Here is a 23376-nt window from a genome sequence, read left to right on the forward strand (position 1 = left end):
CATTAAATTGGAAAACATTCACATGGCTCTAAAATTAGAACAAGGGCAGGTTAAATGACTTTCAGGGAATTGAACAAGCAACCTTGTGTTTATTTTATTAAATGCCTGTACCCTCTCGGGTGTAGTATCCAGTAGATCAGGCTTACATGTGCTCTGTCATTTCATTAATCCTCTTTACCTTTACAATCTCACCAACAATTGCATTTAAAAGTCTATTATGTGCTATGTACTATCATAATTGCTCCACCACTATTTTCACATTTGAGTACCGGGAATGTATTAAAATATTTACATGAAATCTGAGATCTCCCACTGGCTGGTCACCTGTCTTGTGAGGTGTGGCACACAGTCCCACTGAGGTTGGGAGGTGTTACTTTGTCTAGCTTCCGCCTGTTCATGGCCTCTCCAGAGGAGCTCACAAACAGAGGCAACTATGCTAACAGGAAAGCTATCTGCATGAATAACAGAAAAAAAAAGGAGACCTCCTGGTGTGGACCCAGAAAGAGAGATTTTCACAGCAAGAAATAACAAATGGCAGGTGAGAAAAAGGGCTGGGGATAAATTTACTGTCTTACTCAATAAGATAGATGGATTAGATAGATAGATGTGAAAGGCACTATATAATAGATAGATAGATAGATAGATAGATAGATAGATAGATAGATAGATAGATAGATAGATAGATATGTGAAAGGCACTATATAATAGATAGATAGATAGATAGATAGATAGATAGATAGATAGATAGATAGATAGATAGATAGATAGATAGATAGATAGATAGATAGATAGATAGATAGATAGACTCCCTGTGTGGAGTTTACATGTTCTCCCTGTGTCTGCGTGGGTTTCCTTCGGGTACTCCGGTTTCCTCCCACACACCAAAGACATGCAGGTTAGGTGCATTGGTGATTCTAAATTGTCCCTAGTGTGTTTTTGGTGTGTGCGTGTGTGCCCTGCAGTGGGCTGGCACCCTGCTCGGGGTTTGTTTACTGCCTTGCGCCCTGTGTTGGCTGGGATTGGCTCCAGCAGACCCTCATGACCCTGTAGTTAGAATATAGATAGATAGATAGATAGATAGATAGATAGATAGATAGATAGATAGATAGATAGATAGATAGATAGATAGATAGACAGATGTACTGAACATAATGAGGATCATGTTTTAAATATTCACTTACTTTGTCAGCCAGGTCTATCCGCATTCCTCTTTTGGAGATTTATTGACTTTATTATGAGCATTAACTAAGCACTATTATGTGTCTCTGAAGAGGCACAGTTGCACTGAAAAAAAAAATTGCCCATGAGGAAACTTCCCCACTTTCAACAACCTTTATTAGAAAAGAGTTGGTGCAAGGATTGTACATGCCAAAATCTGTCACAATAAAATAAAATACTAAAAAAAACAAAAAAACCACAATTCCTACTTTGGAATGAGCATTGATAGATATGGTTGTATATCAACCATATTGATCATAAAGCATAAAGGCCCTGCATTCTGGGAATTCAATATCAGCCTCAGCTCCTCATATTGCAAATGTTCCACAATCCAGGAGCATTTAATTGAAAGTTCAGTGTTAATGAGCTAGTGTATTCACCTTCTCCCAGAAGGCCACAAGTGTCACAGAGGTGTTCCCGTAGCAACTAGGCTATGGCATACTATGGATAATCATAATATAGGTGAGGAATATGCACTGAGGGTGGCACGGTGGTGCAGTGGTAGAGCTACTGCCTTGCAGTAAGGAGACACTTCCTGCGTGGAGGTTTCATGTTCTCCCCGAGTCTGCGTGGGTTTCCTCCGTTGTACTCCGGTTTCCTCCCACAGTCCAAAGACATGCGGGTTAGGTGTATTGGCAATCCTAAATTGTCCCTAGTGTGTGCTTGGTGTGTGTGTGTGTGCGTGCCCTGCGGTGGGCTGGCACCCTGCCCAGTGTTTGTTTCCTGCCTTTCGCTCTGTGTTGGCTGGAATTGGCTCCAGCAGACCCCCATGACCCTGTAGTTAGGATAAAGTGGGTTGGATGATGGATGGATATGCACTGATACAGCACATTGCCGCACCCACCACACGCCAAACCACCTCAGGACCCCAAATTAGGACCCTAGTGCAGCCGTGCTACGGGTGCCACCTTGGCACCACACTAGTTTGAATGGAACTGTGGGGAGGTTTTTCACAATGGCTGGAGCGCCAATCCTACCACCAACCCCCAAATTTTCCCTTGCAAGTTGGAGGACATGGATGCAGGTTAACGTCATGCCCAGGATGGTGCAATTACAGGGTAAGGGCCTTGCCCAAGAACCCAATGGAGTGTAATCACTTCTGGCATTTATGGGATTCAAACAAGCAACCTTCCGATTGCTTTTGAAATGAAATAGAGTTCTACGCATGCAAGTGTGTGTCTGTCTGGCCCAGACGTGAGATGTAGAGTTGGGGTGAGGGCTCCAGCTCCGAGGATACACAGGGGAGGCCAGCAAACCGGCAAAAGGAAACCTTCTAAGAAAGACAGTAGCTTACCTGCTAATACACAAATGATGCAAGCTCTTCGGCAACATGACTCCTTCTAGCAGAGAGATGCCCAGAGTAGTTCTGACGATTTAAATACTTTCTAGGATCCTGTGCTTTTAACAGCACGGGCTTAGATAGTTAGTATAAACAAGGTGACTGCCAGCATTCTTTATTTTTAAATAGCACCGCGCCGCTATTGCTCTTCAAATTAAATACAGTTGGCCAGTTCCGAGCGTCAACTAGATGATAACATACATACAAGACCGCAAGACAAGCACATTAGTGAGTCTTATTCCATCCATCCATTATCCAACCCGCTATATCCTAACTACAGGGTCACGGGGGTCTGCTAGAGCCAATCCCAGCCAACACAGGGCGCAAGGCAGGAAACAAACACTGGGCAGGGTGCCAGCCCACCGCAGGACACACACACACACACACCAAGCACACACTAGGGACAATTTAGAATCGCCAATGCACCTAACCTGCATGTCTTTGGACTGTGGGAGGAAACCGGAGCACCCAGAGAAACCCACACGGGAAGAACATGCAAACTCCACGCAGGGAGGACCCGGGAAGCGAAGCCAGGTTTATTGTTTGTTACTTTATTTTTATTTTTTAAAGTTGTGTTTTTTTTTAAATTATGTTTTTCTCAAACAATAAAAAAAAAAAATGTATTTTCTTCCTGGGGAACGCTGGGTATTTCGGCTAGTCGTAACATACAATTGAAAAAACAAAAGTTATCTTTTTAATGCATGGTTAAGTAATAATCCGAGGTAATTAGACTAGTAAGTTTTAAACCCAATAGCTCAACTAAATGCAAATCTTTTCTCAGTACAGACATTATGAAGGTAGCTAAACATCACTACAATACATGCACAATACTTAAAACCAATAAAAGTAACATTAAGAACTGAAGACAGAACATCAATGTAAAACAAGTAAGTACACCTTTCTTAGTTTTACAAATGCACTTTTTGTTATTCAAAATTTACACACAGCTTGATTTTCTATTTGTTAAATTTACCCAAATGATTAATAAGTGAACTTAGAGCCAAAAAAGAAATTTAAAAAAAAATTGCTGTCATTACAAAGCTGATTATTCATTTAAACTTCAAAATGCAGATGCTGTTCACTCGCCATTTTAAACCTCATTACATCATTTCTCTTATATGCCTTTCACAAACAAAGCCTCAGAGCTCATTTGAATTACAAACCGATAGGTCACAAACTACACTTAACAATGCCACATTTATACAATTAGGCCACTAGTTTGTTGAACTGCTTTATGTAACAAAACCTGAGGGAGTAATCATTTAGAGGTGAGAACTCTCTGGCCATTTCCTCATTGGAGGCAGCAGCAAAGTAAAAAAAAATACATAAGCAAAACCCCTAGACAAACAAATGGCACTTTTTAAATCAGGATTCATTGAACTTCTGCGGAGAGTACATTAAATCTCATTCATACAGGAAAAGGGCATAGAAAGAGATCAGACTGAAGAATACATTGAGTTATTTTACAACTTAACATTTGAATATTGTACTGAATATCATTATCAATACTGAATATTGTATTGTTGCACTGTAACTCTTTTCCTCTATTCATTTGGCTGGCACCCTTCAATGCCCAATGTGAAGTAAAATAAGTAGTGAATGGAAAGGTAGACATATTGTAAAGTACTAAAAGAGTTCAAGTCAGAAACTGCATGAACAGGACAAAAAAAATACTGTGAAAAGACATTTGCATTCTCCTTGATTTCTCCTGTTACTGACATTTCTGGTACTAAATATTTTCTACCGAAATCTAACATGAGATAAAGAGCAACTGCATGAACAAGTAACACTTTTTTAGGCTTTTTTTATTTGTCTAAATAAAAAAAGTGCTACTGTGTGAAAAAGTAACTGCCCCCATTTAAAATCAACTTAATTAAGGGGGTAATTAGAGTCTACTGTATTAATACAGCCAGGCATCAGTACAGCCTGCTCTTCACTTACTTTGATCCTTACAATTAAGTCAAGTTACCAACACAAAGACTCAACAAGCACATAATGCCAAGTTTAAAGATAAAAGATCGGAGAAAAAAGTTGAAGCAGGTGTAGTTGAGTCATTCAGCATGACAATGATCCAATGAACAAAAAGCAAGTCCAAATAAGAAAGGTTCAAAAGAAGCAACAACAACATTTCTTTCTATAGCACATTTTCATGCAAATGATGGAGCTCAAAGTGCTTTACAAGATGAAAAAAGAAAGAAAGAAAAATAAGATTAGGCAATACTAAATAACAAAGAATAAAGTAAGGTCCGATGGCCTGGCGGACAGAAAAAACAAACAAAGAAATAAAACAAACTTCCAGGGGGCTGGAGAAAAAAAGCAAAATCAGCTGGGGTTTCCAAGGCTACGAGACCACCCAGCCACCCATTGGGCAAGTTAAAGTTTTGGGTTTGTCTAGTCAAAGTCCAGACTTAAATCTAAAAGTGGACCTGACATTGGAAGTTCATTCTTGAAAACCTAACGATATTTTTTAAATAAAGCGGCTCTGCAGCTTGGGGTGGGTCAAAACTCCTCCACAGTAAAGTGAAACACTGGTATTGTATTACAGAAATTATTTGAGTGCTGTCATTGTATCAAATGAGAGCATCTAATTATTTTTTCACACATTAACCAGTTGGTGTTGGATAACTTTTTCATTCAAAAATTGACATATATTCAAAATAAAATCTATTTTGTTTGAACACCTGAAAACATTCCCTTAGTGTCAAAAATGCACAATAATACAGGAAACTGGAAAGGGGCTAATACTTTTTCAAAATAGTGACAATCCTGTTTCAGCAAAAGTATGTGATTTAAAATGAATATAATTAAAATCATACAGTGCATCCGCAAAGTATTCACAGCGCATCACTTTTTCCACATTTTGTTATGTTACGCCTTATTCCAAAATGGATTAAATTAATTTTATTTTTCAGAATTCTACACACAACACCCCATAATGACAACATGAAAAAAGGTCACTTGAGGTTTTTGCAAATTTATTAAAAATAAAAAAACTGAGAAATCACATGTACATAAGTATTCACAGCCTTTGCTCAATACTTTGTCGATGCACCTTTGGCAGCAATTCCAGCCTCAAGTCTTTTTGAATATGATGCCACAAGCTTGGCACACCTATCCTTGGCCAGTTTCGCCCATTCGGTGCACAGCCATTTTAAGATCTCTCCAGAGATGTTCAATCGGATTCAAGTCTGGGCTCTGGCTGGGCCACTCAAGGACATTCACAGAGTTGTCCTGAAGACACTTCTTTGATATCTTGGCTGTGTGCTTATGGTTGTTGTCCTGCTGAAAGATGAACCGTCGCCCCAGTCTGAGGTCAAGAGCGCTCTGGAGCAGGTTTTCATCCAGGATGTCTCTGTACATTGCTGCGGTCATCTTTCCCTTCATCCTGACTAGTCTCCCAGTTCCTGCTGCTGAAAAACATCCCCACAGCATGATGCTGCCACCACCATGCTTCACTGTAGGGATGGTATTGGCCAGGTGATGAGCAGTCTCTGGTTTTCTCCAAACGTGACGCCTGGCATTCAAACCAAAGAGTTCAATCTTTGTCTCATAAGCCCAGAGAATTTTGTTTCTCATGGTCTGAGAGTCCTTCAGGTGCCTTTTAAGAAACTCCAGGCGGGCTGCCATGTGCCTTTTACTAAGGAGTGGCTTCCGTCTGGCCACTCTACCATACAGGCCTGATTGGTGGATTGCTGCAGAGATGGTTGTCCTTCTGGAAGGTTCTCCTCTCTCCACAGAGGACCTCTGGAGCTGTGACCATCGGGTTCTTGGTCACCTCCCTGACTAAGGCCCTTCTCCTCTGATCGCTCAGTTTAGATGGCCAGCCAGCTCTAGGAAGAGTCCTGGTGGTTTCAAACTTCTTCCACTTACGGATGATGGAGGCCACTGTGCTCATTGGGACCTTCAAAGCAGCAGAACTTTTTCTGTAACCTTCCCCATATTTGTGCCTCAAAACAATCCTGTCTCGGAGGTCTACAGACAATTCCTTTGACTTCATGCTTGGTTTGTGCTCTGACATGAACTGTCAACTGTGGGACCTTCTATAGACAGGTGTGTGCCTTTCCAAATCATGTCCATTCAACTGAATTTACCACAGGTGGACTCCAATTAAGCTGCAGAAACATCTCAAGGATGATCAGGGGAAACAGGATCCACCTGAGCTCAATTTGGAGCTTCATGGCAAAGGCTGTGAATACTTATGTACATGTGCTTTCTCAATTTTTTTTATTTTTAATACATTTGCAAAAACCTCAAATAAACTTTTTTCACGTTGTTATTACGGGGTGTTGTGTGTAGAATTCTGAGGAAAAAAATGAATTTAATCCATTTTGGAATAAGGCTGTAACATAACAAAATGTGGAAAAAGTGATGCGCTGTGAATACTTTCCGGATGCTCTGTACGTGTCCTTTACAAGAATGAAAAGCTTTTTGATTTACACTTCAATTCTATTGCATTTTAAACTGCATCAAAGCACAAGGATGTCCTCCTTATGAAGTCTGTATATTCTCTATTTGTGTGAGATCCTCACAAGGACTCTGGACCGCTTGCACATAAAGACATACTCACAGTTTGTAATTTACTTGAAAGTAGGATTCTGAGAAAATGAGTTACTGTGTCAAGCAGTACGATTGTGTTCAATGCAGGTCTCTGTCCTGTGCTTCTTAACAGCTGATTTCTGTGATTGTAAAATGAAGAAATGGGTTAAGGAAATAGATAAGTGGATCAGATTTCATTAATGCACAAATATCTTTACTAAAACCAACTTTACAAAAAATACAATCAATACCAATTTTACATCTGCACATTGTTCCTAGACTATGTTAAAAATTTGCCACATATCAACAAAGGCAGAGTAAATAAAGAGATGATGGGGTCAGAGCAAGCAGTGGATCAACAGATAACAGAAAACAAAAAAAGAGCTTAAGAAGTCCTAAGGTGGAAGGCAACAGGTATAAAAAACATCCAAATTCACAGAGTATTATGTGTTAGGAGACACCGAGTTTACAGCCTGTGAGCAAAAAACGAAAAAACAGTACACATGGGTTGCTTGCTGCATTTGAGAAGGGAAAGTCAGTAACACATGGACAGACCATAGCTGTTCGAACAGGTATACGTCAGCATGAAGGTTTTTCTTTTGATCCCAAAAACAGCACAAAGCCACTGGAGACAGCAATGCAAATATGTAATGGGGATGTAGCAAGAAAAAGAATAAAGCAATTAGTCAGAAGTGTTCTGAATGATCTGGAGACATCAGGTAGAAGTTGCTAGAATACCCACCACTCGGGAGTTGCAGTAATTCCACTTAGAGAGGACAAGCGTCAGATTTTATGGGTGTTGTGAAGAAAGAAGCAACAGGACTGAATCAATGAAAAAAAATATTTAAGGAGAGTCATTCCAAGTCACCCAGAGATTTCAGACAGTATCTGATGATGGGAGGGTGAAAATGTTTAGACAAGAATCTATGGAGAGAAAAAAGCAGAAACTTCGTACAAGTAACCTGACTTGGACTAGCTACATTTAAGGGAACTGCTATTCATCCTCAAGGCAGATCCATGCTGAAACCAGGTACTTAAATGAAAGAAACGTAAAGAAAACAAAGGTAGGATAAGTGGTCACAGAAGATATGAATGGATGTTAAGAGTACATAGGCAACTGATATAGAGGGAAAAGAGAAAAGAACTTAGCAATAAGGAAAACCCGATGAGAGTTGTTAAAGGAAAGATTGCACATTATGCCAATTATAAGACAACGAAAAACTGACCTGGAAGGCAGGACTCAAATGAGTCTTGCATAAAACTTGGGACAGAACAAAGGAAAGCAGCTCAATCAATAGCAAACAACAGAAGAGTTGCCATAGTTTAATTGTCGTAGATTATATTGCATGATGCAGGTTAAAGTCCAAAAGGAAATAAAGGTGAACTATGCACTTCAGTGTAAATGGCACACAGGACATACGATGTTCGCACTTGAGGTCAACAAATTTAAAAGGGTTTTCTTCCAAGTGGGGACCACATGATCCTTTCTAAAGTGAATACCGTAAGCAACGTATTAAAATGTAATGATTTTTTCAAACAGAAGATATCAACAAGAATGAAAATAATGTTATCACCCTCCAATATTCTTTAATATGCACTACTATTACATTTACCAAGCCTAGTGACTGGGTGCTATTCTATTTGCAATGCATTATTACCAAAGTTCCAGATATAAAGCAAGGGTAAGTGTTAAGGAGATCATTTCACCTTTTCCAAATAACATGAGGGTTTTATTTTACTTTATGTACAGTACATTGTGATGCTGTCATGCAAAATACTGAATGGAGCTTTGTATTATGCTCCTGAATTAAGTAACCCAGAATCTCTATTCATAGCTTGAAACATTTCATTCTCACATAACAATAAGTAACCAGCGAATCATATTTTTGTTGTTGTGGTCTTCCCTTCAAGCTGTAACTCTTTGTTTCTTTCATTCAGCTCACTTCATTTTTCATATGTATGAAGAAAATGCTTGGACACATAATTATCATATTATCTAACATTCTTGACCATCTTAGAAAAGGAAAAGCTGAGAAGTTTTCAGTTCGAACAAAAAAGCTGGCGGTACTTCGTATAGATGAATCCGCAGGTGTCATCAAGAGAACCATCTCTGGGCCCAAAGCACAGAAATACAACCCCAGGTAAGACAAACAAATGTATTAGTAGTTTAATTAAAAGTCATAGTGATAAGAACTGTGGGGCAATTCTTGATAGTATACTGAATAATGAAGGTTCAGGTATTAGCACAAACTTCACAAGTTCAATTTTGTTTATAGAGCAAGAAGATCTAATGTACTCTGAAAGCAGTGTGCGAACGTGTAAACTTGAGTTACTGCATATTGCAGTATGTGTTGGATTTTATAGTTCTAGTACTTACATTGAAAATGATATGCTGAATTTTGTATATACTTGGAATCTGTAAGGTGCACTGGTCAAAAATATCAGTTGTCCATCCATGACTTTACTTTGCATATCATTTGCCGGTGCCAGCTTCCTGTGGCAACAAAAAGTTTACAGTGGACTAGATGTGCTTTTCCCTAACAACTAATTTCAGCTTTCACAACAGGAAAAGTATAAGATGGCAATATCCTGGTTGATGGTGTAATAAGTAGAGACTTGAGGCGTGAAAAGGTTTGGGGCAGCCACCCGTTTAATTCGGTTTCCTGGCTGCAAACGTACTTGGGACATCATAGTCAAGTTTACACAACAGAGTCCAAAACAGAACTGCCTGCCTAAGCAAGGCAGTGAGCTTTATAGCTCAGAGGGCGGAAATGATGTCGTCCTCTGGGCCGGAACTGGAAGTGACATCACCCTTGGGGCCGGAACCGAAGTGACCTCATTCTTGGGGCCGGAACCGAGGTGGTGTGTCCTTCCTGGAAATGGCGGCTCCTGGTGGGATTTCCCGGTAAGACCTGCAGAGAACTCAGAAAGAGCGCCAGCGCACCCGCCCCTGGGCAGATGTATAAACAGTATTGTCTAAGCCCTTCAGCTGCTTCCCATGCACACGTGTGTGACAAGACTCCCCCCTCAGCCCAGACCCGCCGGGTCGGGCGACCTGCACCGAGAGGTCGTGGGCCGGGAGAGGGCATCGGCGTTGGCATGAAGGGACCCCCGACGATGAACGAGCGTATATTTGTACTGCTGCAGGTCAAGAAACCACCTCGTGACCCGCGGATTCGACTCCCGGTGAAGGGCCATCCACTTTAAAGGCGCATGATCCGTCACCAGAGTGAACACGCCACCCAAGAGGTAGTACCGCAGCTGCGCCACCGCCCATTTGATCGCCAGAGCCTCCTTCTCCACCGCCGCACCTGGTCTCCCCGTCCAACAGTTTCCGCTCAGGTACATAACGGGTGTTCAACACCGCCGACGCTTTGGCTCAACACGGCTCCCAAGCCTGTGTCCGGCGTCCGCCTGGAGGACAAAAGGGAGAGAGAAGTTAGGGGAGATTAAGATAGGTGCTGAAGTCAGAGCCCTTTTAAGTCACTGAATGCAGCCCCGCTTTATCAGACCATACCACCGTATTAGGAGCTCTTTTCTTTGTCAAGTCGGTCAAGCGCCGCTCTCGAGAAGCGAGGCACAAACCGGCGGTAGTACCCGCCAAACCGAAAGGATTGGACTTGCCGCTTGGTTTTGGACGGGCCAGGCCATTATGGCTTGCAACTTGGAACACTGTGGCCTCACAGTACCCCGCCCACTAGGTAGCCCAAATATTTGGCTTCCTCAACCCAAGTAACATTTCTTGGGGTTGATGCGAGCCCGCCTCTCCCAATGTCCGTAATACTGCTGTGACCTGCTGTATGTGCTCCTTCCAGGTGCTGGAATAGATGACAACGCCATCCAGATAGGCAGCACAGAACGAAGTTATGGGGCCGGAGCACTTTGTCCACCAGACGCTGAAAAGTCGCAGGCCCGTGTAACCCGAATGGAAGGACACGATACTGCCAGTGTCCGCTAGGAGTGCTAAACGCGTTTTTCCTTCGGACTCGCTAAAGGAACCTGCCAGTACCCCTTTGTCATGTCAAGTGTAGTCAAGAATTTGGCTGGTCCCAGTCTCGAGGAGGTCGCCCACGCGAGGCATGGGATAAGCATCAAATCGGAAACTTGGTTGAGCCGACGGAAGTCATTGCAAAACCTCCAACTGCCGTCAGGCTTAGCAATCAAGACGATGGGGCTGGACCAGGGACTACTACTTTCCTCGATCACTCCTAGTGCCAGCATTCGCTTGATTTCCAGTTCCACTTCTACTTTCTTTGCCTCCGGGAGTCTGTAGGGTCGCCACGGACGATCACCCCGGTCAGTCACTATGTCGGCGCAATCAGAGAGGTCCGACCTGGTTGTTCACTTACCACCTCTGGGACCGAGCGGATAGCTGCTTCGAGCTCCTGTCTCTGTCTGGGAGATAGCTGTTCACAAATTAAGGGCACTTACTTCCAAGAGAGAGCAGGGCTGTCCGGAGGAGGGATCGATCCCTCTCCTTCCACGGTTTCAGCAGGTTTACATGATATATTCGCCAGCTGGTCGGCGATTGGGCTGTTTCACCAAATAGTCGACCAATCCCTTCCTCTCCTTAATTTCAGAGGGGCCTAGCCAATGTGCGAGCAGTTTAGAGTGTGAAGTAGGAACCAATACCATGACGCGATCCCCGTTGGAACTCCCGGAGAGTCGTACACGGTCATACAGGCGGCCTGTGCTGATTGTGCCTCCTCGATATGACTTTTAGTATAGGTCTTATTACATCAAATCTATCGCGCAACTGGGCGATATACTCCAAAATGTTAGTGGAGGGCTGTGCCTCCCCTTCCCAGCCCTCTTTAAAATATCTAATAAGCCCCGGGGCTGTCTTCCGTATAGTAATTCAAAGGGAGAGAACCCCGTAGAGGCTTGAGGGAACTCCCCGGAGGCAAAGAGGACAAGGGGAGGAGTTGGTCCCAATTCCTCCCATCCTTGCTGACTACCTTACGTAGCATTTGCTTGAGAGTTTGATTGAATCTCTCCACTAGCCCATCGGTTTGAGGATGATACACCGAGGTTTTAAATGCTTTATTTTCAGTAACTTGGCAGTCTCCTTGAACGCTTCCGAGGTGAAAGGCGTTCCTTGGTCCGCCAGGACTTCTAGGAATGCCCACGCGTGAAAAGACTCCTACTAGTTCCCGTGCAATATTTTTAGTGGTAGCCGGCGCAATGGAACGGCTTCAGGGAATCGGGTTGCATAATCCACGAGGACGAGTATATATTTATATCCTCGGCTGAGGGCTCCAGGGTCCTACTATATCCACCCCAATCCTGTCAAAGGGAACGCCAATAAGGGAAGGGGAATCAGAGGAGCACGGTCCTTCCTAGGAATTTGCCGCAGTTGACACTCCGGCAGGAAATGCAAAAGCGCTAACCTCCTCATTAATCCCCGCCAAAAAACGGAGCTTAATGCGCTCTAATGTTTTATCGGAGCCGAGATGGCCTCCAAGAAGGTGAGAGTGGGCTAACTCGCAAACCTGCCGCCGTAGGTCCGCTGGACTAGCAACAACTTCCGGACCTTCCCTCATGTTCAGCAACCCGATACAATAATTCATTATCCATGACAAAGTGAGGTCCCTGTGGCATGGGCAAATGCGCGCTGGCGTTAACGAGAACCACTGCATTCTTTATGTGCTTCAGAGAGTCGCCATTCCACTGTTCTCTTGAAAGAAGCCGGAGTCGCTCTAAACTGAAAGTGCAACTCAGAGAGCGGGTCCGGTCTGACCTCAAGGGGCGGAGAATCCTCCCTCGCTGCCGGGGCGCTAGTAGATGACGTAGTAGCCCGCGACGGTCCGGGAGTATCTTCGTCACTCTCTTGGCCCACCGCCTCACTCCCTGTCGGCTGATTACACGGTGTGGAAGCAGCTTGAGATGAGTCTTTATCATCTATAACGAGGCCAAAAGCTTTTCGGGGAATGCTTTCTAAACTACCGCGGTTACTGTCAGACCAGTCCCGCCCGAGGATTACGGGAAACGGAGGATCCGGTGTACCGCACGTAAGCCAAGGGTTCCTCCGAGACACACGAAAATCGGGCGGTATTGTACGAGCGGATATCTCCGTGTATACATTTTAGACTGGTCTTTTTCTTAATCCATTGTTGCGGTAGAACAAAACGGCGAGCAACGACAGACACGTTACTGCCGGAATCAAACAGCGCTGTTACCCTATGTCCATTAATAATAAGCTCTCCCGTATGTTTATCCGCCAGGGATTGCTAAGGGCACACAAACAACCCCGCCATTGTCCCCTACGGTCCGCCTTGTTCCCGACAGGTCGCAAGCCAGGCGGCCCGCGACTTCGAACAGGCTCTGGATTGCGTGGAAGGGACTGCTTCAGTGGGACATAACTCCCGGGTAGTCCACAAAGCAGCTGTTCTGCCCTCCCAGGTTTCACAGCCGGCCTTGGTGTTTTTAGGAGCTGTAGTAGCTCGTCCATTGAATGAAATTCGCCCCAGGCCGGCTGGGCAAAGTCCTGGGGTAGGTGTTGTACCAGCAAAAAACAGGCCACTTGCTGTACTATTTGTAAGGGGCTTAATTCAAATGGCCGTAGCCACTGCCCCACCTGCTGCCAGAGAGCCATAGCCTGCTCTGACAACCCTTTACTGGGTTAAACTCCCAGTTTAATATTTCTTTACCTGCTGGCCTGGGGATAACCCATCATTAACAGGGACCTTGGTCCCGATGGGCTCGGCTTTCCTGCCCAGGAAAGCATACTGAGCTACTCGTGTGTGTTCCCCAGAGGCCAGCCCACGCCTGTGGGTCCCCTCACTTTCTCCACGAGATGGGTTGTTAGCCCCGGGTTATGCTCGTGGAGCAGAGCCTGCACCGCGTCCTTCCTGACCCCCCGGCGCACTCCCTGCCCCGAAACTCGGCCCCGGTACTCACCCACCTGGTTCCTTGTAAGGTCGTGTCCCGGGTTCTTCAGGGACACCATCCTGCCGACTACGCCACTGTAATAAGTAGAGACTTGAGGCGTGAAAAGGTTTGGGGCAGCCACCCGTTTAATTCGGTTTCCTGGCTGCAAACGTACTTGGGACATCATAGTCAAGTTTACACAACAGAGTCCAAAACAGAACTGCCTGCCTAAGCAAGGCAGTGAGCTTTATAGCTCAGAGGGCGGAAATGATGTCGTCCTCTGGGCCGGAACTGGAAGTGACATCACCCTTGGGGCCGGAACCGGAAGTGACCTCATTCTTGGGGCCGGAACCGGAGGTGGTGTGTCCTTCCTGGAAATGGCGGCTCCTGGTGGGATTTCCGGGGAAGACCTGCAGAGAACTCAGAAAGAGCGTCAGCGCACCCGCCCTGGGCAGATGTATAAACAGTATTGTCTAAGCCCTTCAGCTGCTTCCCATGCACACGTGTGTGACAATGGTTAAACTAAATGATAAGAAAAATTAAAATACTCTTTTTCTACTTTATCTCTCAAATTCTACAAATATGTTCTAAATTGACCCATTATTGATTATGGATATATTTGTGTTATTGTTGGATTGGAAATAAAATTTTAAACTTGATATTGATACCAGGGGTAGCACGGCGGCGCAGTGGTAGTGCTGCTACCTCGCAGTAAGGAGATCCAGGTTCGCTGGGGTCCTCCCTGTGTGGAGTTTGCATGTTCTCCCCGTGTCTGTGTGGGTTTCCTCCCACAGTCCAAAGACATTCAAGTTAGATGCATTGGCGATCCTAAATTGTGCATGGTGTGTGTGTGTGTGTGTGTGTGTGTGTGTGTGTGCGCCCTGCCCGGGATTTGTCCCTGCCTTGCGCCTTTTGCTGGCTGGGATTGGCTCCAGCAGACCCCCGTGACTCTGTCTTATGATATAGCGGGTTGGAAAATGACTGACTGACTGACATTAATACCAGCTTTCGGATCTCAGTACCCGTTATCAAAACAGTACCAAAGCAAACCTCACAGCAGCCTCCCTGCTCTGCCATACAGAGACACGCCACTGTGCTTGAATGCACTCCGCAAATCAATATTTATATTAATATACATATGTTTGAAGAAATGTGATTCAGACAACTGAACATGAGGTGCTACAAAACTACCATTTACTTTCATTACCAAATTTAACAAAATGTAAATGTCGGTGCCATACCATTTTAAGAATAGTTTTTTTCAGTACTTTTTCAGGATTGACCTACCACATAACCCTAATAATGTGTGTGTGTGTGTGTGTGCACATTTTTATTTTGTTTTATTTTTACTTTACTGTTGTACTGTATCGAGGATTACTTGTGTTCTGTTCTGTGTATTGTATTGTATTGTATTTACCCTTTTTTTGACACCCACTGCACGCCCAACCTACCTGGAAAGGGGTCTCTCTCTGAATTGCCTTTCCTAAGGTTTCTTCTATTTATTTTCCCTACTAGGGTTTTTTTTTTTATTGTCTTCTTAGAGAGTCAGGGTTGGGGGGCTCTCAAGAGTCAGGGCCTGTTAAAGCCCATTGCGGCACTTCTTGTGTGAATTTGGGCTATACAAAAATATATGGCATTGCATTGTATTCTATGTGCAGTGATGCCCCGTCCAAGATTTATTCCTTCTATGCACTCAGTGCTGAATGGCCTGAGCAACAGTAATCTGAACTAAGTGTGTTCAAAAATGGATGGATGGTGGATGCAAAAACTACCGTCTAAGAACAATCCAGAAATATTAAAACTAATACCAGAAACATCTTGTACAACACATGACCAGTGCCGATTCTAATGAGAAGTAAAGAAAATATATTAAAAAAAATAATAATAATTTAAAATCTTCAGAAAAAGAGAGATAAAAGTGCATGGTAATAAAACAATAATTTAGTTTAAAATTCATCAGCTTTCCTGTTCTGGCTGCTAGCATGTGACATTGAAGAAGCACAAAAATACGAACCCTTTAACATATTATCATACTATCTATTGAATATAGAAAGGCTTGGACTGAAAAAAGAAATCCATAAATACTGTAAATCAGTGTGCAAATACATAACACAAAAATGAGCACTGAAACCTGCTGCTGTATTTCCTGGTATAGTATTGTTCATTTACATAAAAACAGTGAGCTTGACATTATGAAAATGTAATGTAAACATTTTTCCCAAGAGTGTTTTAACAGGTCATCTACTTTTTATTTTAAGCTGAAAATGGATGGAGTTTACAAGTTTAGAAATAGAATATAAAAATAACTATTAGAAACAAAGAATGCTGAAGTTGCTATTTACTGTGAATTTAGTGCCTGGAATGATTTTTTAATTCTAATACAATTCTGAATTTTCGTCCCATCTCCTAAACCTCTGAGGCAAATATTTGGACTGAGTTTCTTTAAATTATCATTACAGAGTACACATGGGAAGTGAGGGCAAACAACAGAGGATTCCGAAGTTCGTTTAATAGGAGGTTTCTCTACTTGAGAAGAAGGGGCTATTCTGTGAGTAAAGATACAATTTGCTGTATTAAATATATTTATTCAAATGGTTTTGAGGACAAGAAACTGAAGTTAGGTACAGATTTATGTCTATTGGTCAAAATTGTTACTGAATTAACATGCTTAGGTGTTTTGGGCACAGTGTGGGTTCTCCACATGTTTGATAGCTGATGTAATTATGGTGACACTCGGATAGTTCACCTATGGTCATGAGCTATGGGTAGTGACCGAAAGAACGAGATCGCGAATACAAGCGGCTGAAATGAGTTTCCTCCACAGGGTGTCTGGACTTTCCCTTAAAGATAAGGTGAGAAGCTCAGTCATCCGGGAAGGGCTCAGAGTAGAGCCGCTGCTCCTCCGCATCAAGAGGAGTCAGATGAGGTGGCTCGGGCATCTGATCAGGATGCCTCCTGGACGCCTCCCTGGTGAGGTGTTCTGGGCACATCCAACCGGGAGGAGGCCCCGGGGAAGACCCAGGACACGCTGGAGGGACTATGTCTCTCGGCTGGCCTGGGAATGCCTTGGGATTCTCCCGGAAGAGCTGGAAGAATTTGCTGGGGAGAGGGAAGTCTGGGCCTCTCTGCTCAAGCTGCTGCCCCCGCGACCCGACCTTGTATAAGTGGAAGAGGATGGACGGATGGATGGATGGTTTTGAGCACAAGAAACTGAAGTTAGGTACAGATTTATGTCTATTGGTCAAAATTGTTACTGGATTAACATGCTTAGGTGTTTTGGGCACAGTGTGGGTTCTCCACATGTTTGATAGCTGATGTAATTATGGTGACGCTCGGATACTTTAGGGTTGGCATTTGTATTGGTTGCAGGGCAGCAGTTAACATTGCTGATTAACTTGTTAAAGATGACTTTGGACCAATACTGTGGTTCTGCTGGTATGATTATAGTTTTAATTTTAGCAATATTGAAGATATCAATAAAGACAGTCCAAAATAAAGATTACCATGCTTGTGGTGTTCTTTCAATAGTTAGTTACTGTTTTTGTGCCATAAAAAAGGTTGAGATAAAGAAGTTCATAAAAGTCTTCTGGTCAGTTTAAATGAAATACATAACACCTACAGATTATACAAACATCAGCATCTTTGACAGGTAAACATCTCACATCCATAGTGGCTGAAGACTCTTTTGAGTTTTCACCTGGATGAGACATAATGAGGGCAGACTTCCAAACATGACTCATTTAGGTGTGCTATAGGAACTGTGGCTTGCTTTATTGCTATGGTGCAAAAGAGGATGAAGGTGTTAGAAAATGGATGGATGGGCTCTCTTTGACTACCACTTTGCTGATTATCCAGTCGTGTTTGGTCTGACAGTGCTGTAGACCTACAACTACCCACACTGCCATTAAGATGGCCAAATGAATTTATAATATCTGGACATTGGTTGACATTCTTAATCACTGAAATAAGTGGTTTAGGTAGTGTTATTACCACAAGCTGAAATGAACAGTTTAATTCTGGATGGTGCCACATTCGAAAATTGTGGAACTACACAATATGCATTTGGAGTTGGCTAGATCAGTAAGATTTTTGAGCCATAACCTGGAAAATGAATCGGTTTTCTCATGATGTATTCTATTTCAAGAATACTTTATTTCACAAGGTAATATGAAATCAATATTCACAAAATTTGGCTTTTAAGAAATATTTTAAACCAGCAGTTGCAACATTTGTAAAAGCCTGTGAAAAATGAAGTCATTTGGACAGACCTGTCATCTGGAGAGACATAAGGTGCTGTCAGGCCATTCCTTCAATGCAATCATTTATGTGTTTATTGAAAAACAGATACTGGGGCTTGGATGTCAAATATTGCATAAAACAAATTAACTCTTTCAGGGCTGATGTCGACTTCTGTCAAAAGGAGGAGTTGACGATGGTAATCAACTGTAAACTGCGACAAAACCAACCGTTATCTTTTAGTTGGACTCGTTGCCAGAAGGAAAGTTAGCTTCATTGGTTTGAGTGAGATTTCCTGGGCTTGTGTGAGTAGTAAGGTACAAACAAGAGCAAAAATGGCACTGACATAATGGCAAGAGATCAATGCGAATGCGTAAAGCAAAATACTCCAGGATGAAGCTTTACTTATTATCTCTGAACTGGAATATAACTTTTCCGGACTCCGATTTTGATATAAGTGATCAAAAACGAATGTGAAGATCAAGCTTCAGCTGACTGGTCCCTAGCTAATCATGGTGCTGAACAGGTTCATGTAGGCTGACACGTTTATGGCAATGTTTGCCAGGAGGACTGCCACTTAAGAATGCCACTGCGATCGTGACCCCTGCTGCTGCCCCAACCACGCAAAGACAGCCTGGCAATAAGCCTGCCACACATTCTTGGCAAACTGGTAGCCGCAGCATGCAGCAACAGACGTTTTATGTTGATTTCTGTGTGAAACCATTGCTTTTCAGAAACTATGTTTTTTGGAAAAAGATATTCAGCCCTCAAAGAGTTAAAGTCATGCTGCAGACACATTATTCAAGAAAATATCAGTAATATTCAGATAATAAGCTATTACCTACAAAATAAATGTAGAGAAAAGCCAAGCAAAATGACACCTTCTATTGGCTAACTAAAAAGATTACAATATGCAAGCTATCATGGCAACTCAGGCCCCTTCTTCAGGCAAGATGTAATCAACACCCTAGTACTACAAAATGAAGAAGAGCTTGTATTATGACTGGGGTTTATTTCTTTGTTCCTCATCTCCCAAACGTTTCATACTACTTATGCTCTTGCTAAGGATTCTGACCCTCAAGCCAAGCAATCCAATACCACTCACTAACAAAGTTTTCTGGGGCAACACTGTAACTAATATACTTGTCCATCTATATCCAGCAATCCATCAGCAGTCTTTAAGAGTTCTGCTGCAGCAGATTTATCTCAGTGTAAAATAGGCCATCATACTTTCATAATTATTTTAAAATAAAAAAAAAAAACAGCCTAAAAAATCTTCTGTACTCTTCTTTGTCAATATACTTGTTGTGATGTGAAATTTTGCATACAAGTTGATAAATATTTTGTCAGTCTTTATTTGTAACTTTGTAAGACAAAGCAATGTAATATTAGTGTTACATTTTTGATGATAACAGCAATGATTTGACGGTTAAGAACCCCTTCCACCCTTTTAGGAATGAGTCTCTTTGGAATTGAGGGAAGTGCCTCAAACAAGTTAGGCTAATATTTCTCTGCTGAAGTCTCTCAGTCAACCCCCACAGGAAAGTCAGGCTGCCTAACTGCCAAGCTTTACCTTAACATATGATGTGGAGGGCAAATGTGAAGGTATTCTGTGCCCCATTGGTCTGAAGTATGGATGTTTGGAACTGGCTTGTATCAGAAGCCTTTAAGTACCATGACGCCCTATTGGCTCTTGGGGTTTGACAGAAAATATATACATTTGCTTGCTTTACCTCACCCTCTCTCTCACCAAACTGATGAAAGACCATCGCACACCATGAACTGAATGAAGAACACAGCTCAGCAGCCATATTGATACAGGCATGCGGCCTGTTCTGAAGAAAGCTGACCACAACTGATGCCTTAACTGGAGACATTTTAAGAAACTAACAAGTCTGTGTGCCGCCTGAAACTACACATCACCATTTATCGGGTTGTATGGTTGCCAATATTCAAATGTACTTTCTATATTGTTATTATTTATGAATATTATCAATAATACATTATTTAAATTGCTTGTCTTTTACTACACCTAATTACCTGAGGTTATACATGTAGAAGGGAAGGTGGGGAGAAGTTATATTGTACAATACCTGATAAACAGTGGTGAGTCTGGGAGATTTAGGGCATTCTGCAAAGGCTACAAATTAATAATACAAAAGGGGAAAGTAGAGCAATATAATACTCTACCAAGACAAAACAATACTAAATGAGTTTAAGTTAAAATTCGAGATGTTAGGAGAACGTTGCAGATTTGAATTGTTAAATGAAAATGGCAGTTTTATGGTAGGGTGGCTGTCACAATTCAGCAGTTCTCAAACTCTTAGCACTGTGCTCCTCTGCATTACAAGTCTTCACATTTACCATGTACAGTGCTGTGAAAAAGTATTTGCCCTTTCCTTATTTCCTCTATTTTTGCTTTATCTCCAAACAAATTTACGATAATACAAAATTATGTATGTAAACAAAATCCATTTCTCAAATCTACAATTTCAATCTTCAAAATAAATTTGAACAGTAACAAATAAAAAAATGTCCTGAATGAATTTGGAGCAAGCCTTTTGAGACTTTTCATATTCCTGATTTTAAGCTGGCAGGGTATCATTACACATTTATCTCTCTTTTCTAATCTTACAGAATAACACAATTAAAACATGCAAATACAACATCTTGACCTTCCTGCCTCTAAACCTGTTTGAACAATTCCAGAGAGCTGCCAACTTCTATTTTCTCCTCATTGTCATTCTGCAGGTGAGTTTTTCCAGTGCCACTGATTCTAACCCAAAGGAGTGTGATGTCCAGTAATGCTTTTGTAGTTTAAAAATATATCGGATAGCAATGTTACGGTTTAGGAGTGCACAGCCTGTACAATCATTATTTAGGTTGTGATGACTTAATGATATTTACTTAATTTCTGAAGTAATTAACAAATCATATTGTATTGTAAAATATGGCAACATGTACACAAAATATTTTTATTTAATATTTGCACACTTCATGCAAATATTAGAATACCATTACCAAAGTATATTAGTAATGCATGTACTGTAGTGTAAAATTGAGTAAGTAAATTGACATGCAACTGGGTTGAGTACAATGATGCCCAATAATGTCATTAAAAAGCAGTGTGGTGAGTCAGTGAAAGAGTTTAAAAATGTGTGTGCTAGGTGATTGGTTGTAGCTGTAACAGTACGTATGGCCAGTGATCCACAAAAGTGCCTTCTTGATGGAGGATCCTAAGGTTATCAACCTAAGCACCATACAACTAAAGTTACTGAGTAAGTTGCACAGCTCTGTTCATGTCATACAAATGTCATCTAACAGCAGAGCAAATCATTAAAGAGAATGGAAAGAACAACCTTTGGAAAAGTAAAGGGTGCTCATCTCACTACATAGTGTAAGTAACTCTGTTTAATACTGTGCAAGGATTCTCCATAGAGGTGAGCCAAGAAGAACTCTGCTATACTAGATAATTCAGAATGAATGTCCTTTGAAGATAAATTCATGGCCAGGCAACTTAGCTGCTAGGAACCTATCTCTATACTACAGCCACAAAAACAACAACACAAAACAAGAGAAAACTGCAATCATGACCCGTACAAAACAGTCTTTAAAAGTGAACTTTGTATTTGTGCCATGAGGTTCTTCAAGCATTTAGTATGTTTTTGTGATAGCAGCAACTAAAATAGATACCGTATATATACTCACGGATAAGTTCTCCTGCTTATAAGTTGGGGCTTGATTTTGCCGTATAATTTCCGGTATTTTATAATGTCGGTCGTAAAAGTCGAATGCAGAAAACTCCCTCTATTGGTCCAAGAGATTATGATCTGCTAACGCCCACCTCAGAGAGTAACCACAGAGCACACGTCCTTTTTATTTCTATGTATTGTGTCCACACGGTAATACCGAACTATTCCGAAGCGACGTTTGCACCGTTTTGTGTTTTTTGTATCTCACGCCCTCATACACCTTTATCGTAAGAGCATCCCTCATCTACAATGGAGCATTTGGTTAGAAGAAAATATGAAGTTGGTTTTAAATGAAAAGTCATTGAAGTGGAGAAAGAAATTGGTAACTGCACTGCCCCAACAAAATTCGACGTGTCTGAGAAACTGGTGCGAGATTGGAATAAGCAAGATGTTAAAAAAACAAAAAACTAAGCATCATATTTTTGAAGGGGCGTAAAAGTCGGTGTCTGGTTTTATGATTGATTTTTCGGGTTTCAAGACCTGACTTATATGTGAGTATATACGTAACCTACTCTGGTGAATGTGGTCTTTAATTATAGTGCTTAGTCCCACCCTCACCCATCTTATTACCAACCAAAGATTACTTCACTTTACTTACTGGATAGTAATGTCGTCCTTAGTGGGAAGAACACCTTCAGTAGGGACCAACCAGCAAAGAGAACTGCTTCTGCATGTGAAGGTAATACCACAATGGCAACCTTTTCTGATGACATTAAGAGATGTGTATTGGAGTAACTTACTGGTTTCCTAAAAGCCAAGAGCAACTCATTCATATTAATGGTGTCATGAAGGAGTGAAAGAAAATCAACATGGAATTATGCACACTGCAGATGTCAGTTGAATCACATGACAAGCAAGTTAAAATAAAAGAGGTTCAAATTGCTGTTTTAACTTTAAACTTAATTGACTTACAGGACAGGAGCAGTAGAAATAATATTTACAAATTGAGGCTCAAGGAGAACATGGAAGGTGGAATACCAGGTGGATTTCTTGAAGAAGCTGTGGCCTACTGTATTTTCAGATATTCAGGACTTTTCACATATCAACAAAAATATCATTGAGAGCTCACCAATAGTAATGCCAATCGATCTGATTATGAAAATTCTCACTTATGCCAACTACAAGGCTTAATTGCCATCATAGCTACATGCTTGGTGACTACTACCCTCGCACTACTTCTACCTGCAAAGTTATGCCCATAGTGAATACAAAGGCCGGAGAAGTGGAGTTGCAGTCCTTTCCTCTGTAACCCACTCACCTCAACCTCATGAATGCCTCCAGTAAAGCCATCTTTGCTAGAATGGTGGACATTATAGCAAACACGAAACCTGCCTTGAATAGCCTGGATGCGCCTTTTGTTTTCTTTCTTATTGTTAAGCTATATTATTACAAATCTGGAATGGTTGATCCTTTCTCCTTTGTCAA

At 42.0% G+C, this 23376-nt stretch overlaps 1 protein-coding gene across 2 annotated transcripts in view; it reads left to right on the forward strand.

The window, feature by feature from the left end:
• The first annotated feature begins 380 nt into the window (after positions 1-380).
• Positions 381-23376, forward strand: part of atp8b3 (ATPase phospholipid transporting 8B3) — an 89868-nt gene continuing 66872 nt past the window's right edge. For both annotated transcript variants that reach the window (XM_039766925.1, XM_039766927.1), the window contains exons 1-4: positions 381-538; positions 9112-9234; positions 16423-16511; positions 20837-20950. In XM_039766925.1, coding sequence (XP_039622859.1) covers positions 9171-9234; positions 16423-16511; positions 20837-20950 — 267 coding nt within the window. In that variant the 5' untranslated portion in view covers positions 381-538; positions 9112-9170. The remainder of the gene's footprint in view (positions 539-9111; positions 9235-16422; positions 16512-20836; positions 20951-23376) is intronic.

This window comes from Polypterus senegalus, chromosome 10 (assembly GCF_016835505.1).
Source record: "Polypterus senegalus isolate Bchr_013 chromosome 10, ASM1683550v1, whole genome shotgun sequence".
NCBI classification, from domain to species: domain Eukaryota; kingdom Metazoa; phylum Chordata; class Cladistia; order Polypteriformes; family Polypteridae; genus Polypterus; species Polypterus senegalus.